This window comes from Primulina huaijiensis, chromosome 17, assembly GCF_012295235.1.
Source record: "Primulina huaijiensis isolate GDHJ02 chromosome 17, ASM1229523v2, whole genome shotgun sequence".
NCBI lineage: Eukaryota > Viridiplantae > Streptophyta > Magnoliopsida > Lamiales > Gesneriaceae > Primulina > Primulina huaijiensis.
This window is the reverse complement of record NC_133322.1, coordinates 2,770,275-2,786,910: the sequence shown is the minus strand read 5'-3', so window position 1 is coordinate 2,786,910 and position 16,636 is coordinate 2,770,275. Positions and strand designations below refer to the sequence as shown.

The following is a 16,636-nucleotide window of genomic DNA, read 5'->3' as shown; positions in this document are numbered from 1 at the left end:
TAATATATATATATATATATATATTATAATTTTTTTTATAATTAGAATGATAATTGAAGTCAGATAAAAAAAACTTTGTGATAAAGGCGAAACTTATCCATATTTATAATAAAAAAATAATAATTTTGACATAAAAAATAATATTTTTTAAAATAAAATATATATCATATAAAATTGACCGATAAGATAATCTCTTAGAGAAGTTTTTGTGATTTATAAATTACATTAGATACATGAGAGCTGTTGAGATGGATTGTAAATTCAATGTTTTGTTTGTCTGCATGTAGCTGCACATACAATTGGTACCACAGCATGCTTCTTCATGACCTCAAGGCTCTACGCCTTTTCCGGAGGTGTCGGCTCCGACCCGTCTATAAATCCGGAGTTCTTTCCGGAGTTAAAATCTAGGTGCCCGCAAAACGGAGACGTCAATGTTCGGTTGCCGATGGACCGGGACAGCGGCCAGACATTCGACAACCAAATTTTGAAGAACATCAGAGATGGATTCGCTGTGTTGCAATCCGATGCTAGTCTCTACCAAGATGAGGTCACGCAGAGTGTTGTGGACTCATATTTTGAGTCATCTGGCCCTTCATCGGGGCTGTCGTTCGAGGCAGATTTCGCCGATTCCATCGTGAAATTGGGCAGAATTGGTGTGTTGACGGGATCTGAAGGAAGAATCAGGGCTGTTTGCAAATCTTTTTAGTATACGTACACTATAATATATATATTCGACCATAAAATCATATTTTTCAAATATAAAATATAATTTTGTTTTCTTTGAGAAAAGGATGAAATAATATACACCTTAATTTATTTAATAAAATAAATATATTTAGGATATGCCTTCGTATCCACGAAAATTGAATTATTGAAGTATTATTTACATCTATTACTATTGTTCGGTAACAGTGAAGTTTTTGTTCGATTTACTTAGAACGCTATCGTTATTTCAAAATTCTCTCTTATTTTAAAAGAATAAAAGTAACAGTCATTTGTAAAATTATTCAAAATGATCCATCATTTATAATTTTATTTTATATATTTTAATAAAAAATAATATATATATATATATATATTATAGTAATATTTTTCCCAATTTATTTAGTCTAGATTGTTAAATAAAAATATATAAACTTATATTATATCCATTATTTTTTCCACACTAGTTTCTACTATTATTCAATTAGATAAAGAGTGGGTTTTATGTGAGACGATTTCACGTATTTATATTTGTGAGAAGATCGACGTGATCCATGTCTAGAGTCAAAATTTAATACTTTTGACTTAAAATAATATTTTTTATGATTCAGATCAGATAAGAGATTTGTCTCACAAAATTGATCTGTGAGAGGATCTCACGAATCTTTATCTGTGAGACAAATCAACACTACCGATACTCACAATAAAAAATAATACTCTTAGCATAAAAAATAATATTTTTTCATGGATGACCCAAATAAGAGATCCGTCTCAAAAAATATGACCCGTGAAACCGTCTCACACAAGTTTTTGCTAAATGTTTTTTGTAAAACAAATCATCATCGGTAACTTATAAAATTCCAACTTCTATCCACAGATAAAGAAATCGAAATAGACTAAGAAAGTGTTTGGAAGATATTTTAGTAGACTAAAAAAATGTTTGCAATAACTTCTACTTATTTTGAAGTGACTATTGTAGAGATTATAAAGAAATGAGTGAGAAAAAAAAATTAATTTTTAGCATAATAACAACAATATCCATAATATATATATTATCTCTTTTAATTATCTAAATTTTGGTACATACAACATGGACAATATATTTATCTAACTATTATCATATTTCGAATATTTTGTATCAAAATTAATTTAATGATCTCTAGGCAGATCCAGGAACTAAAATAAGAAGGGACAAAATTTATTATATTAATTAATAAAAAAAAGACAAAAACTTGTGTTAGACGGTTTCACGGGTCATATTTTGTGAGACATATATCTTATTTGGGTTATACATGAAAAAATATTACTTTTTATGCTAAGAGTATTACTTTTTATCGTGAATATCGGTAGGGTTGACCCGTCTCATAGATAAAGATTCGTGAAACCGTCTCACAAAAGACACATACACATAAAAAAAATTACTAAAAATTTAATGATCTTGTTGTTAAACTGAGATATTTTTGGAAACTAAAAAGTGAATAAATAGAGATATAACTTGAGTTATTCTACTCGATATCTAGTACAAACTATAGATATAGGCGATGATATATGTTTGGATTTGTAGGTGCTGTTGGTGTCGGTGGCTTTCTACCCCATTCTAAAAGAAAGTTTTCACATCTACTACGACACACTGGAAACAATGGCAGTCTTTCTAGATCGATTCCCACAGCTTGAAGTGCCGGATTCGATCAAAGTTAGTTTACGAGCTTTTCTGTCGCCTCTCCAAACAGTACGAGGCGTTGTATGATTGGAGCAAGACCGTTGGAATTGCGGGATCTTCAGAGTTCCCGGATATTGAGAAGATCCCCAAGAAGAGACTCGACATGTTGAACGAGTATATCGACCATAAATCAGCGAATGCGCCTTATAAGAGAGCCTTGAGGGCGGAGCCTAAGCCCGGCCATCTTAAAGAAACATAGCAAGCAGAGGCGATAGTAGAAGAAGATATGCTCGCAATGAAGGCGTTGCCACCACCCGAAGGATTTGTTGATGAAAAAGAGGTTAAAAAGGAGACGAAGGTGACGTTGGTCTAGCTGAAAGAGGAGAAAAAGATACAAAAATGGGAGAATTGGTGACCTTAAGTGAACATAAACCAAATATCGAAGAAGAAGGAAACAGATTGTCCCTAGCTTTGTTTGATGAGCATTCAACACCATCAGGCGCTGCTGCAGCACCAAGTTCTACATCATGGGAAGCTTTCAAGGACTCGTCGAGAGATCGGGAAACAGCCTTAGTTCAAAACCCCGGCTGTCTGTCAAACCAAAAGGGCTCCTCCATTGGAGGCTTTGATGGGTTGATGTTTGATGGGATGTATCAACATGTCATAACGAATAAAACCGGAGCTTCTAATGGTGGAGCGATGGTTTTATACGCTAATAACAGAGGCCCAAAAAATCGAGGGGCGACGAAATCATGTTCTTGTGAATATAAGGGTGAATGTTTCGTTTCCACATTGTTTATGTGATGAGGGTGAGAGTTAAGTGTATCAGAATGTAGGTATTGTGCGTAGGTGTTGTAACACTCACGACAACTTGCAGCGGAAATTATATTTTAACACATAACTTAAATAATACTAATATGAGGGACAAGATATAAATCATGCACAAGTATAAAATACTTGTGCGTTGCCTCAGGGCAAAATAATTCACTAGAAAACATGTAAGTTTACAAAAACCAATACTAGTGAAAGAATAAAACAACTCCCTTAATAAGGCGAATATCAAATTGCATCCTAAAACTATAACAAACCGAAAAACCAATTATACACAGAATGCATCAACTAATAAGGCGAATATCAAATTGCATCCTAAAACTATAACAAAAAGTAAGACCAATTATACACAGGATGCATCAACTGAGAAGTCGAGAAACACTTCACAACTCAACACTCTAATCAAACAGTGATTAGGTGTTGGCTTCAGATGTTGTCAGCACTTCACAGCAACACTTGAAACAACAGCACGAGATTGCTCCGGACTCGAAAACTCTTCGCGCACCACTTGTCTGTCCAAAAAACCTTTTTACGCTCTATGTATTCTTCGTTCTCTTCTAAGTCCCTTTTTAAAGATTAAGAGAGCAATTTCATTAGGAAAATAAAATCATATCTTAAAGATATTATCATATCAAAATATCATTAAGAAAAACTTCTTTTTCAAAACAATGATATCATATCTTAAAGATATTATCATAAAAAAATAAATCTACACTAGATCATATCATTAAATCGAGATTATTGTCAATTCTAGAAAGGTAAAACATTAAAGATCTTAAACAAGGAAAATATATAAATTTAAAAGGAAAATATATCAAGGAATAAAATTCGTTTCAAAGGGGAAAAAAATGGCGGGTCATTTACTCTGGTAGATAGATTGTCAATATATTGAGCTCTAATTCCTTCTCTCTATGATTAAAGGTTGAGATATTACTCGTGACATGATATGAACAAAACGTAAATTTTGTGAGACAGATTTTTTGTTTGAGCTATCCATAAAAAAATAGTACATTTTATATCAAAAATATTACTTATTATTGTAAATATGAGCGGCCAAAAGAAATTACAACTTACTACTCTAGTTTGATATTATGTATATATCAAGTCATTTACGTAGAGTAGGTCTCATGCAAGACGTTCTAACAGATCTATACACATGGAGCAATCGATCTGATCTATATCTACAATGAAAAATAATATTTTTAACATAAAAATTAATATTTTCATAGATCAGGTTGAGTTATATATACGTTAATAAAATTAATTTATGAGACAATTTTATAGAAATTTATGTTATTTACGTATATAAATAACACATCCATATCTTTTTCAATTGAATTAATGATTTTTTAATTATCAATCAGTATTAAAATCAAAATTAGTATATCTTTATATTTAGAATTATATTTTTATATTTAGAAAATAGTTGGTGATAAAAAAATATTTAAGTAATTTTAATTTTTGAAAATATATGAAATTTGATACTTATATTTTTATAGATGCACACAATATTATTAAGCGTGAAACATATAGCGTAACTATTTTATACTAATTATAATATTTTTATTTTATTAAAAGTAAACTATGATAAAAAAAACTGAAAAATAATATTTGATGTAAAAAAAATATTTAAACACATATTACACTTTATACAAAAATTTAATATTCTAAAAGTACATATTAAACAAAAAAATTCCTTCGTGATCATCCAATCATCACTTAAAAAGGAGTATTGTTCTGTTTCAATGACTTATAATTTAGTTAATTATTGGTTTAGTGCACATAAGTGTGTATAATAAAAAAATATATATATAGACATTTACAATATGAGAATAGCAAAATGAAATATATGGATAATTTTATAATTCTATTGTTATAGAATTTCAATCAAACACCAAATGAAATTCGAACATCATTCACCCTAACGATATCTTCTTGCTACTAACTTCATTCGAACATCATTCATCCCGAACAATATCTTCTTGCTACTCAAGTGTTGTAGCTTTGGACAATCTTTTATGCGTAACCCAAATTGTACAAAGTAAGTCTTTCGCCTCCCAATTTGGTGAAGTGCTCATTCGCCACTAAATTGTATTGTGATACTTTTTATACGTATATGTATGTATCTAATTCCAACAAGTAGTGGGTGTGCATTATTGAGTTGGTAACATGCAAATTCCCATTATAACTATATCCAACTCCAAGTGAAGGCACCCTAATTATTGTCTCAAAACCTTTTTTTTTTATTTTTAAAAATCTTGTTTTTTAGTTTAATTTTGTGAGATATAGATTTTTTATTTGATTCTGAAAAAAATATTAATTTTCATATCAAAATCGATATATGACACCTTCTCGAGAAACAATTTTTATTTGTTTGTGTTTAACTCTTAGATTAAAAAATCCATTATAATGGAGCGTTCTATAAGGGTGTCAAAATCAGACACGGTCCACCAATCCGACATGGTTCAACCCGAAAAAAATTAGGTTTGAGTTTGGGTTTTCGGGTTCGGGTTAGATCGGGTTGGATCCGATAGCTGAGCAGAAAAAATGATCCGAAAAAAAATATAATTAATAAATATTGCATACATTTTTATATATTTTATGTCTGAAAAAATATTTATTGTATATTTATATGATAAATTTTCATAATTTAATATTTATTTTGAACATTTTTTATTTGATTTAGTAAATATATTTTATTTTTCTACAATTAAAATTTCAAATTTAAATCATATATATGATGAATATTTTGTTATTATGTGTTTAATTAAAAATATTATTATTTTTTCTTAATTTTCTTTTTAAAAAAATTTAAAAAAAATTCAAAATCGGGTTAATCTAGTTGATCGGGTTGATCTGGGTTCGGGTTCTGGTTAAATATTTTCGGGTTGACTCGGATCGGATTGAACAATGTTTGAATAATAATATTACTCAACTCACCCAAATTGACATCCTTAACGTACATAACATTTTCAGTAAACATTTAATAATTACAAAGTTTTTTTTGTTTAATTTAAATTTAATTTAATATAAAAATGTAGTTTGCACTTTTTTTTTTTGGTTTGTCAGTAGATTAATACAACTGGTTTAGCGTTAAACAGAAAGGGAAGAAGAGTAGAAGAGAGAGACAGAGAGGTTTGACTGAGCATTCATTTTCTCTGCAACGACTTCACCTCTTGTCCCCATTTTCCCTTTCACTGACCGTTGATTAGTCCACCATTCAGTTTACCAGCATATCAATTTGATTCTTCTACCAAATATTTTCAAAAGAATTAGGAGTCGGAGTGTTATTGGCGAAGCCTTTTTGTTCCTTACCTTTACCTTTTGCTGCTGCGTTGGTTGTTTTGACTCGGGTTGTTGATTGCCTTCAGCTGAATTTTGGTGGGTTTTGATGATTCAGGGTTTTTCTTTGCTTTTTCTGTTGATGTAGAGGAGGGGAGGTGCGTGGTGATGGAGTAAGCGGGGTCGTCTTGAGAGAGTAGTTGTGGTATCTTGACGATTAATCTAGGTTTGTTGGGGTTGATTTTGGGATCAAAGTTGAATGGATCAGTCAACTACCTGGGTCTCTTGCTCTTTTTTCTTGTCCTCAATTCTGGTGCTTGTTCAATTTTCGCGGGTGTCTGCCAACGCCGAAGGTCTGTTCTGCTCCCTGATTCCGTTGCTTTCGGAGTTTTTCCCCCTCTGATTTTGATTTAACTTGATGTGTTGACTCTTGTTTTTCGTGGGATTCAGTTGAACTGGATTGCAATCTAGTTGTGTGTTCACCCTGGAATTTGTGGATTTACAGGTCAAAACTTACGGAATGCCACTACAAAGTTTCTTTTTTTGTGAGGATATTGTTTAGAAAAAAATCTCGTACTTTGTGAATAATAGAGATGGCAGTTGAGACACAAGTTCATTGCTTTTATTTTGGCCGAAAGTTCTAAGTACTCGATTTTATTATTTAGTAAAATTGAATGGTCGTCTTCTTATTTTGTTGATGACTATGGAATTTTTCCACTTGTTGCTGTTGATTGGTTGTTGATAGGATAGTCTGATAACGTGTGCTGTTTAGTTGTGACCAAACTAATAAATGAAAATTTGATGGTGTTTAGAATAACATTGTACTTTGGTAGGTGATGCCTTGAATGCATTGAAGAGCAATTTGGCTGATCCTAATAATGTTCTCCAGAGTTGGGATCCGACCCTCGTTAATCCATGCACTTGGTTTCATGTTACATGCAATAACGACAATAGTGTTACTCGAGTGTAAGACTGCTTGTGTCTCCATTGAGTTAAGGTGCTTAATTTGCTTCTTTTGTAATTTTGAGAGTATAAAAGTATTTTTGTTTCTGTTTATGCTCAGCGATCTTGGCAATGCAAATTTGTCTGGCACACTTTCCCCTCAGCTTGGTCTACTTCCGAATTTACAGTATCTGTAAGTCATTATTTTTGGGTGTCGTTATCAGTTATGTGTATATTTGTTTCAGATGTTCTATACTTTACCAGAGACTTCGATGATAATAACCTCTCTTTAAGAATTTATTTTACCTTTTTTGCCAGAATTTACAGATGATGGTTCTTATTATCATTGTAACTCCTGTTACCAGTTTGGTATTAGTTAGCTTACTTACTATTTTATATTCTTGGGCAATAATTCTGTGTAAAAGACAGTCTGATTTTAGAACGACTTCAACCTTTTTGCATGAATTCCTTGGTTTTATATAAATTGATGTCTGATGCATCTGCGACTCAAATCAAAGTTAGAGAAAAGGAGAATTTTGTTGAATGACGTATGAAATTTAGCAAGATACATGACCTTATTTGATTGCAAGATGTGGCTCAAAGATCTAGCTATCATGCTTGATATCCATTTAACTTTTGCTGCTACTTTCTGAGCCATCACTCTAGCATGTATTATCCTTAACGATGCCCCCTTGTCTACATCTCTTTGTCAACAACTTCATGCATCTTTTCTTATCTTTCTTTTTTTTTGTCCGGAGATATGTTCCAATGATGTGTGTGAGCTCCCTGTTTTTTCCCCCTATCTTCTTCTCTTATTTAATTTTCTTTATTACAAAATATTGTTTGGCTTCTCCGGTTCACATAAAACAATCTCTCATTTTCTCTTTCTTGGCAGGGAACTTTACAGTAACATTATTACTGGAAGAATTCCAAGCGAACTAGGAAACTTGACAAGTTTGGTGAGCTTGGATCTTTATTTGAATAGCCTGATTGGTCCAATCCCTGACACATTGGGCAAACTTCAAAAGCTACGTTTCTTGTATGGTTCTCTCTTTTTTGAACTTTTCTTTTTCTGTGGCTGGATCTTTTATTTAGTTCTTGAGAATTTCTTTTCCTCTTCATCACCCCTTGAGTAGGAAAGCTGCAAATCAGAAGTGAGTGATTGGTTTGTGCAGCATTCAGATGTGCCATATGGAGCGGAATCACTGAAGTTTATTCTCCTATTCTTTTTTAGATTAATTTCCTTTCACTTCTTCAGAAAAGTCACCCAAATCTGCACGTCTTTACAACAAATGAAGTTAAATGATGGAAAGTATAACTGAAATTGCCTTTTATTCCAAATCATTTAGTCTAGGCTCTAAGTTTAAACTTCTTTGTTTTGTTAGTCATTGATTTATGGTCTATACTACTATCAAGTGACAGAGCCATATGTGCTAGCTATGGTTGCAATTGTTTAATATAGATGTTTTGCAGTAAATACTAACTAATTCAAAGCAGAAGTTCAGTAACCTTAAATGTGAATAGAGGATTTCATTTCTGTTATTAAATTACTGAAGCTGTTCCCAATACTACTTATTATTCTTATTTTGCAACTGTCATAGGATCGATGCTACCATGGGCTTTAGCGAAAAGGTGATCTTTTATCACAGTGAATTGTGATTTATGCAGAGAAATCAACTGATAGAGAAACATGCACATAAACTTTTAATTAGCATGTACAGAAACTCTATTAGTGTTTGACTAGAAATTCCAGGGAAAAATTGATTTTTGACATGTTTAATCCGAGAAAGAGAAGAAGTTGTCAGGCCAAAATCATTAGCTGACGTGTTCTTCCGTGTTTCTGTCACGCGGGATATGAATTATTATGCTACATGTAGCAAACACTTTGGCTGCTTTGATTTTTTCTATCAGTGATTTCTTCATTATTTGAAACATGATAGTTTGACCTTAACCTTTAAACTGCACAGGAGGCTCAACAATAACAGTTTGACTGGAGAAATCCCCCGGTCACTTACTACTATCATGACACTTCAAGTCCTGTATGGTGGCAGTTGATGATTTCTTTGTTATTTGATTATTTTCCTTTTATTTTGGTCTGTTGGGAAATAATAATCATATCTTCCAACAAATGCAGCGATCTTTCAAATAACCAGCTGACAGGCCGAATTCCAGTCGATGGATCCTTTCAGCTTTTTACTCCTATCAGGTTTACTACTGTTCTATCTGCTTGTTCTTATGTCAAGCAAAATGATCCGTCAATGCATCATTCTGACTGTGGGCTTTTTACCTCTCAGTTTTGCCAATAATAACTTGGAAGAACTTCCTGCATCTCCACCTCCTCCACTTCCGCCTTCATCTCAATCTTCGTCTAGAGGTTTGCCTATCCTTTGTGCCTCATGATTTATATCCTTTACCTTAGCCATAATGAAAAATATGAGTTCGGTCATTTGACTTGATTAATGTGCAATGAGCAGATCTGTATTAAGGGCACCGTTTTTCATTTGATGTAGTCACCAGAACACTTTTGTTTGGCATTAAATTTTAGATTAGTCTATTACAGAGTGATTTCAACTGTGGTAACATGAGACTCAAGGAGTATTTGGTCGCTAACAGTGATGATCTAGTTAAAATTTGTTTATCATCTGAATGAATGAAGTATGCTCATCAATGAAGAACCATTGCAGTTGCCAACAGTGCTACTGGAGCCATTGCAGGAGGAGTTGCTGCTGGAGCAGCCCTGCTATTTGCTGGCCCGGCAATTGCGCTTGCTTGGTTTCGTAGAAGGAAGCCAGAGGATCATTTCTTTGATGTTCCTGGTTTGTGGATTTTGAAAAGGCTGAAAATATCATCATAAAATGTATAGCTTTTAGTTTTTTCGCTTATTTAGTGTATTCTTGTAGCTGAGGAGGATCCAGAAGTCCATCTGGGACAGCTCAAAAGATTTTCACTACGCGAACTGCAAGTTGCATCAGATGATTTCAGTAATAAAAATATCCTTGGCAAAGGTGGATTTGGTAAGGTTTACAAAGGTCGATTAGCTGATGGTTCTCTAGTAGCAGTAAAAAGACTCAAAGAAGAGCGCACTCAAGGTGGAGAGCTTCAATTCCAAACAGAAGTAGAAATGATCAGCATGGCTGTGCATCGAAATTTACTTCGTTTGCGTGGCTTTTGCATGACTCCTACGGAACGGTTGCTTGTGTATCCTTATATGGCTAATGGAAGTGTTGCATCGTGCTTGAGAGGTACGCTTGATCTGCTATTAATATTTTTTACTGGTTATTTACTTCATGATTCACTAGTAACTGAAGATCCATGACCGTTGTAGCTTTAAAAATGGCTCAAAAATTTTGGAATGTCGTGTGATTTATGTGTGACTACTGAAATGAATATGAGGTAAAATCTGTTTTGCTTTTCTAATGCTTCGAAGAAAAATGATTTCTCAAGAATCGTACTCATGCCATCTCAGTGTCAATCTACCGAATGCATTTGTTTGCTTTGCTCTGCTTTACTCATATCGTGAGAGAGATTTGTATGGTTTCCTCACAATTCAGCGAATCGATTAAAAGCTTGTGCAATTTTATTTCAGCGTTCGTATATCCGTATGAAACGACAATCATTCCATGCCACAAACTACTTTGTAATTATCTATAACCAGCTTATTTATCGTCAAACCAATGCAGCTCAGGACAATATTACCAAAATATTTTATGATTCTAGATGATTGTTTTCCAACTGTCCAAAGCAGCAGACACTACGTATTATGTATTGCTTTTAATGAACTTGTCAGTGCATTACTGTAGAGAGACCTGAAACTCAATCTCCGCTCGATTGGCCAAAAAGAAAACGGATAGCTTTGGGGTCTGCGAGGGGTCTTGCTTATTTGCATGATCACTGTGACCCTAAAATCATTCATCGAGATGTCAAAGCTGCGAATATACTATTGGATGAGGACTTTGAAGCAGTTGTAGGTGACTTTGGGCTGGCCAAACTTATGGACTACAAGGATACTCATGTTACGACGGCTGTTCGTGGAACAATTGGTCATATTGCTCCCGAATACCTCTCCACTGGTAAATCTTCTGAGAAAACTGATGTTTTCGGTTACGGGGTCATGCTTCTTGAGCTGATCACTGGTCAGAGAGCTTTTGATCTTGCTCGACTTGCCAATGATGATGATGTGATGTTACTCGATTGGGTGAGCCATAATATTTAACTTATACTGTTAAATTGTTTTTAATTTAATTTTAAAATTAACTTTAAAAACATTTTATGATATATAGTTTGTATATTTTTTCATTGTTTTTAAAACTTGGAGAGTTAAATTTAGTTAAAAATTCTTATTGACAAATTTAAGATTTAAAAAAAAAAATTGAAGGTCAAAAGCCGGATATGATGATTTTGTATCGAATTTGGTTTGCATCCGAATCATTTCCATTACTGCTGAGGGTCGGGATCAATCTCCTGCTTCCGACCCAGGAATATATGGTCTGGTCTAACGGAGACTAACAATTATTTTTAGTATTGAATTTGGTTTGTATACCGTTTCAGTGTTCACTCTCAGTTCATACGTGAAAATGCATGTACTTGAAAAATGTCAGGTCAGGGGACTTTTAAAGGAAAAAAAGTTGGAGACGCTCGTCGATGCGGATCTTCAAGGTAATTATGTTGACAATGAGGTGGAACAGCTGATCCAAGTAGCTCTGCTTTGCACGCAGAGCACCCCACTGGAGCGTCCAAAGATGTCGGAAGTTGTGAGGATGCTGGAGGGTGATGGCTTGGCTGAGAGGTGGGAAGAATGGCAGAAGGAAGAAATGTTCCGTCAAGAATTCAATCACATGCGTCACCCGAACACTGATTGGATAATTAACGACTCCACTTTGAATATTCGTGCCGATGAATTATCCGGGCCAAGATGATTCTCCATCAGTGGTTTGGACCCAGCAACGTTGTATTTGATTTATAGTTTTTATTGTTGTAAATGATTTTTATTTTCGATTTTACGCCGAAGTTCAAGTGTTCATTACGTTTTAGAATTTTGATGTTGCAGGGTGTTTATGCTCTTTATAGTTAGTCAGTTGTATTTCAGATGCTCTCATATCCATAGCGCAGGAATCGCTGTGGAAGAATCCAAAATGTATTTAATATTTACGGATAATGCACACTCTTTTTATATGCATTGAATAGGCTAACATTGTTAAAGAATAAGCAAAGTTTCTTCCACACAAAAAAAATCCCATGACGTGGGAACTACAATTTCTTGCTTGGGGATAGCTGCTGATACATTTATCAGCAAAAGATGAATATGAAATCATTTTATCTCTGAACTTTTGCATGTTTTGGTACTTTTAGTTTTTCATTTTAAACTTGTGTTTGTGTTTGATGTTTCACGTGTCTTGTGTCCCAAGAGGTTAAAAAACTCTCCCTTAGATTTCATGGGTATGGGGTGCTGAACGAAAATCCCTTCAAAATATCCTTAGAATGTCACTGGCTGAGTAGTTATTTTTAATGACGACAAAACCAGAATTAAGTTTGCGTAGAATTACATGAATATATCTTCTTTAACAACCAATGTGAATAGATTTCGTTGGTAATAAATTAGAGAGATTTGTTATTGTATAATATGGCTCTCGAACTCGACAAACAAGTCAATCCCACGCGGCTACAAGAAATCTGCTTAATTCCGATTATTATTCATTTCCTTTGATTACTATTACAGAGTGATCTCAAATCAAAGCAAAATCCATGTCGATGGTGTATGACAACTGGGAGATGGTGGTTGGAGCCGTTTAAAAAGAGAGGAGCTTAGGCTACTAGCACTGTGCCCCAGCTCTAGCTCCTCATTTTCATCTGATTTCAGTTTTGATCAGCATGTTTCTGGTATTATTTTCAATTAGCTTTCCTTTTGTCAGGTAATTAATGGTTAAATATTGGGTGTTTAAGTCGAGGTTAGAGTTCAACTATATTTTCTTAAGACGAATTTGCCTCACACACTATGTATATGGAACGCGGCAATTGTCTCCTAAGATACGATTTTCGTTTTGTGATTCCAAGTCAGAAAACCGGCCGAACTTCAATATGTTTGTTGAACTCTCTCGAGGGCTGGACGAAAATAGGCAAAATAATTTGAAATTTGTAGTGTTTTTATGCAACATGCACTTAGAGATGTCTTCCAAACATTCAAATATTAATTGGGTGAAAGCCCATTCTCCAACAAAATCAGATCATTTATCACCAAACCAATGCACAGCTCAACATAGTTTTGTTGACATACTACGTGATTCTAGAGGATCATCTGCCGATGGTCGAGTATAGCGCGGACTATGTATTTTTTAATACTTTTAATGAACTTATTGGTGTATGTATTATTGTAGACAGACCTGAATCTCAAGCTCCACTCGATTGGTCGATAAGAAGGGACTTGCTTATTTGCATGATCACTGAGTAGACCCTAAAATCATTCATCGGGATGTCAAAGCTGCGGATATGTATATGGATGAGGACTTTGAAGCACTCAGCTCGTAGGTGACTTTAGGCTGGCCAAACTTATGGACTGCAAGGATACTCATGTTACCACGGTGTTCTTGGAACAATTGGTAATATTGCTGCTGGATGAGCCATATTTTATTTCTATTCTGATAAGTCTTGCATTTTTAAACAGCTTCTTGGAATTTCGACTACTATACAGTGTCCATTTTAAGTTTATACATGAAGATATATAGGTACTTGAAAAATGTCAGGTCCGGATACTTTTGAAGGAAAAGAAGTCGGAGACGCTAGTCGATGCTGCTCTTCAAGGTAATTACGTAGAAGAGGAGATGGAACAGCTGATCCAAGTAGCTCTGCTCTGCACACAGACCTCCCCATTGGAGAGTCCAAAGATGTCGGAAGTCGTGAGAATGCTAGCTTGAGGGTGATGGCTTGGCAGAGAGGTGTAAAGAATGGCAGAAGGAAGAAATGTTCCATTTTCCAATTTCCCCTCGTGTTTCAGAATTTTAATGATGCAGGATGATTATACTCTTTGTGATTTGTTTGTTGTGTTTCAGATGCTCTCACATCCATTGCAGGAATCGATGTAATGACACTCATTTTGTATGTATGGAATAGGCCAAGGTTGTGAAAGAACAAGCCAAGTTATATATTATATACGTGTCCTCCTAATTTTTTTGAGCTCAAAAAATCTTGATTCTTATAGCTTCAATTGGTCTCTTAGACACATGGATTAAGTACTTACCGAATGTTAAATAATTTGATGTTACAGGATAAGAAATAAAAATATCATTAGTGGAGTAAGATCTTGAATTGAATGATTTAATGTAATTTTCCTGCTTCCTTTGACCTGTCAAATTACTTGGCAAAACATATGATGATATGAATGAGACTTGAGCTTTATGTTGGCAATCTTAGGCGTAGTTATTACTTATTATCCTCCAAATGTCGTCTTGCCTTCAGATGTGAAAGCATCAGTAACTTCCAACTCGGGTTTAAAACGTAGTTGGTAGAAATTAATGACGTCTCCGTAGAAATGCAAAGCATCTGGAAACCATTTGGCTGCTTTTCCAATGGCAAGTTGTGTGAAGAGACGACACTTGTTTGCTCAAATACTAGTGAACTTATGCATTACCGGTTTCTGAGACGACTTTAACAATGTGGTCATCGGAAGGTCCCTCGAATACATCCCATTTTCGTCGCGTTCCTGTTACAGAGAATAAAGTTTTACATGATGAAGATCGAAGTTTCTCTTTAGAAGTCGAGTCAAGAAGTCGTGGAATGTCTGTTTATTGTTGTTGGGCTTGATTTACAGATCTTGATTTGATTTGGTAAGCATGATAAACCCAAGCTAACATGGTATGTATGATCTGTTTACATACATCGTATTGCATGGTCAATCTTTTGTCATAATCCTTTTAATTAGTTTGCTCGTATACCATTCTTTTTACTCCTTTTGTGTAATGTGAAGTAGTCAGTTTGTGCTCTCTGAGGGCGAGTTTTACCGGTTTGCAATAGCTTCACGCCGAAGACATGGAAAGTCTCTTGCAAGAATTCGGCAACATTATGCCTCAGGAACCGCTTGGTTTTCAAGAATCACAGCCATCAATGCAAGAAACTCAGCAACGAGAACATTGTTCCTATCCCAGTCTATCGGCGCATCCACATCAGGTTCCGGATCCGGCGCTGTATTTTGGTGGTTACAATGGCCTACTTGATGGTGGAATACCAAGCACCGAATCCTTGTGGCAAAGAATAAAGTGGACGAATGAAATGGTTAAGCTGTTGATTACTGCCGTTTGTTATATCGGCCAGGATTCATTTTCTGAATCTCCTGAGAGCGAAACGAGAAGTCGAATAAAGGGTAAATGGAGGGCTATCTCGAAATGTATGATCGAACGGGGTTACTTTGTTTCACCTCAACAATGCGAGGATAAATTCAATGACCTCAACAAAAAGTACAAGCGACTGAATGATGTAGTTGGGAGCGCAGATTCACGCATCGTGGTCGAAAACCCGGCTCTGATCGAGACCATGGACATTCGAGTGGAAACCAAAGAGGAGGTTCGGAAGATTTTGATGTGCAAACAGTTGTTTTACCTAGAGATGTTCGCGTATCACAACCGGAACTGGAACTATATTCCTCAAGACGAGTCGCTAAGACTTTCACTGCTATCTGCTCTTAGGGGTAAAATCAAACATGTTTCTCGAAATGGAATTCAGGAGATACCAACTGTAAAGAGACAGAAACAAGGAGAAGATCGAGTTGTTTCTACTCCTCCTGATACAAATTCGACTCAGGTTTGCGAAAAGGATCACAACCCAGCTATTATAGCCCGTTTGCTGCAGCTACAAGAAATGAAAAGGCAGATACAAGATGAGAAGATAGAGCTAGAGAAGAAGAAGTTCGGGTGGCTAAAATCCAACCAGCTAGAAGACAGGGAGTTGCACGAGCTGAAGCTAGAAAACGAGATCTTAAAGTTCGAAAACGAACGATTGATGCTCGAGCTCAAGAGTTGGGAAATCAGGACTAACAAGAACTGATTACACGCTTCGGGGCTTCGAACCAAGTCCAAGGCCTGCATGATTTCTATTTACATCGTCCACAGATTTGTCTTTCGCTTTGTTATTTCTTTGTGGCACATACTGGAGCGTGTCTGTTTCATTTGTTCTCCGTGCATGTTAATTCTCTGCAACAACTATCTCTAACTGAGCATTCCAGAAAGAAAAGTA

At 34.9% G+C, this 16,636-nt stretch overlaps 3 protein-coding genes and 1 long non-coding RNA gene across 6 annotated transcripts in view; all 4 read left to right on the top strand.

Annotated features, from left to right (window-relative positions):
• LOC140962837 (peroxidase 43-like) overlaps positions 1-872 on the top strand; it is a 4,400-nt gene extending 3,528 nt beyond the window's left edge. The window contains exon 4 of the mRNA XM_073421874.1: positions 288-872. Within this exon, the coding sequence (XP_073277975.1) occupies positions 288-706 (419 nt within the window). The 3' untranslated portion in view covers positions 707-872. The remainder of the gene's footprint in view (positions 1-287) is intronic.
• Positions 873-6,280: 5,408 nt separating this feature from the next.
• Positions 6,281-12,593, top strand: LOC140962828 (BRASSINOSTEROID INSENSITIVE 1-associated receptor kinase 1-like). Of its 3 annotated transcripts, none has more exons than XM_073421862.1 (11): positions 6,281-6,828; positions 7,309-7,441; positions 7,539-7,610; positions 8,325-8,456; positions 9,385-9,456; positions 9,552-9,623; positions 9,712-9,791; positions 10,102-10,233; positions 10,318-10,659; positions 11,218-11,612; positions 12,016-12,593. In XM_073421862.1, exons 1-11 carry the CDS (start codon positions 6,735-6,737, stop codon positions 12,331-12,333), a joined length of 1,842 nt encoding a protein of 613 aa, XP_073277963.1. In that variant the 5' UTR covers positions 6,281-6,734; the 3' UTR covers positions 12,334-12,593. The 3 variants fall into 3 exon arrangements, with proteins under 3 accessions (XP_073277963.1, XP_073277964.1, XP_073277962.1); XM_073421861.1 differs by having other exon boundaries at positions 6,282-6,828; positions 8,313-8,456; XM_073421863.1 differs by lacking the exon at positions 9,385-9,456 and having other exon boundaries at positions 8,313-8,456.
• Positions 12,594-13,021: 428 nt separating this feature from the next.
• On the top strand, positions 13,022-14,563 carry LOC140962843 (uncharacterized). Its single transcript, XR_012172618.1, has 3 exons — positions 13,022-13,294; positions 13,789-14,010; positions 14,155-14,563. It is a non-coding gene; the product is annotated as an uncharacterized lncRNA (long non-coding RNA).
• Positions 14,564-14,803: 240 nt separating this feature from the next.
• LOC140962836 (uncharacterized) lies at positions 14,804-16,611 on the top strand. The gene is made up of 2 exons (XM_073421873.1): positions 14,804-15,234; positions 15,378-16,611. The coding sequence occupies exon 2, from the start codon at positions 15,437-15,439 to the stop codon at positions 16,445-16,447; it is 1,011 nt and encodes a 336-aa protein (XP_073277974.1). The 5' UTR covers positions 14,804-15,234; positions 15,378-15,436; the 3' UTR covers positions 16,448-16,611.
• Positions 16,612-16,636: the final 25 nt, after the last annotated feature.

Bases quoted from the DNA above. Each gene is read 5' to 3' on its own strand.
- LOC140962828 (XM_073421861.1), top strand. From the start codon at position 6,735: ATGGATCAGTCAACTACCTGGGTCTCTTGCTCTTTTTTCTTGTCCTCA. The intron at 7,442-7,538 runs GTAAGACTGCTT...GTTTATGCTCAG, and splicing joins GACAATAGTGTTACTCGAGT to CGATCTTGGCAATGCAAATT. The intron at 10,234-10,317 runs GTTTGTGGATTT...GTATTCTTGTAG, and splicing joins TCATTTCTTTGATGTTCCTG to CTGAGGAGGATCCAGAAGTC.
- LOC140962836 (XM_073421873.1), top strand. From the start codon at position 15,437: ATGGAAAGTCTCTTGCAAGAATTCGGCAACATTATGCCTCAGGAACCG.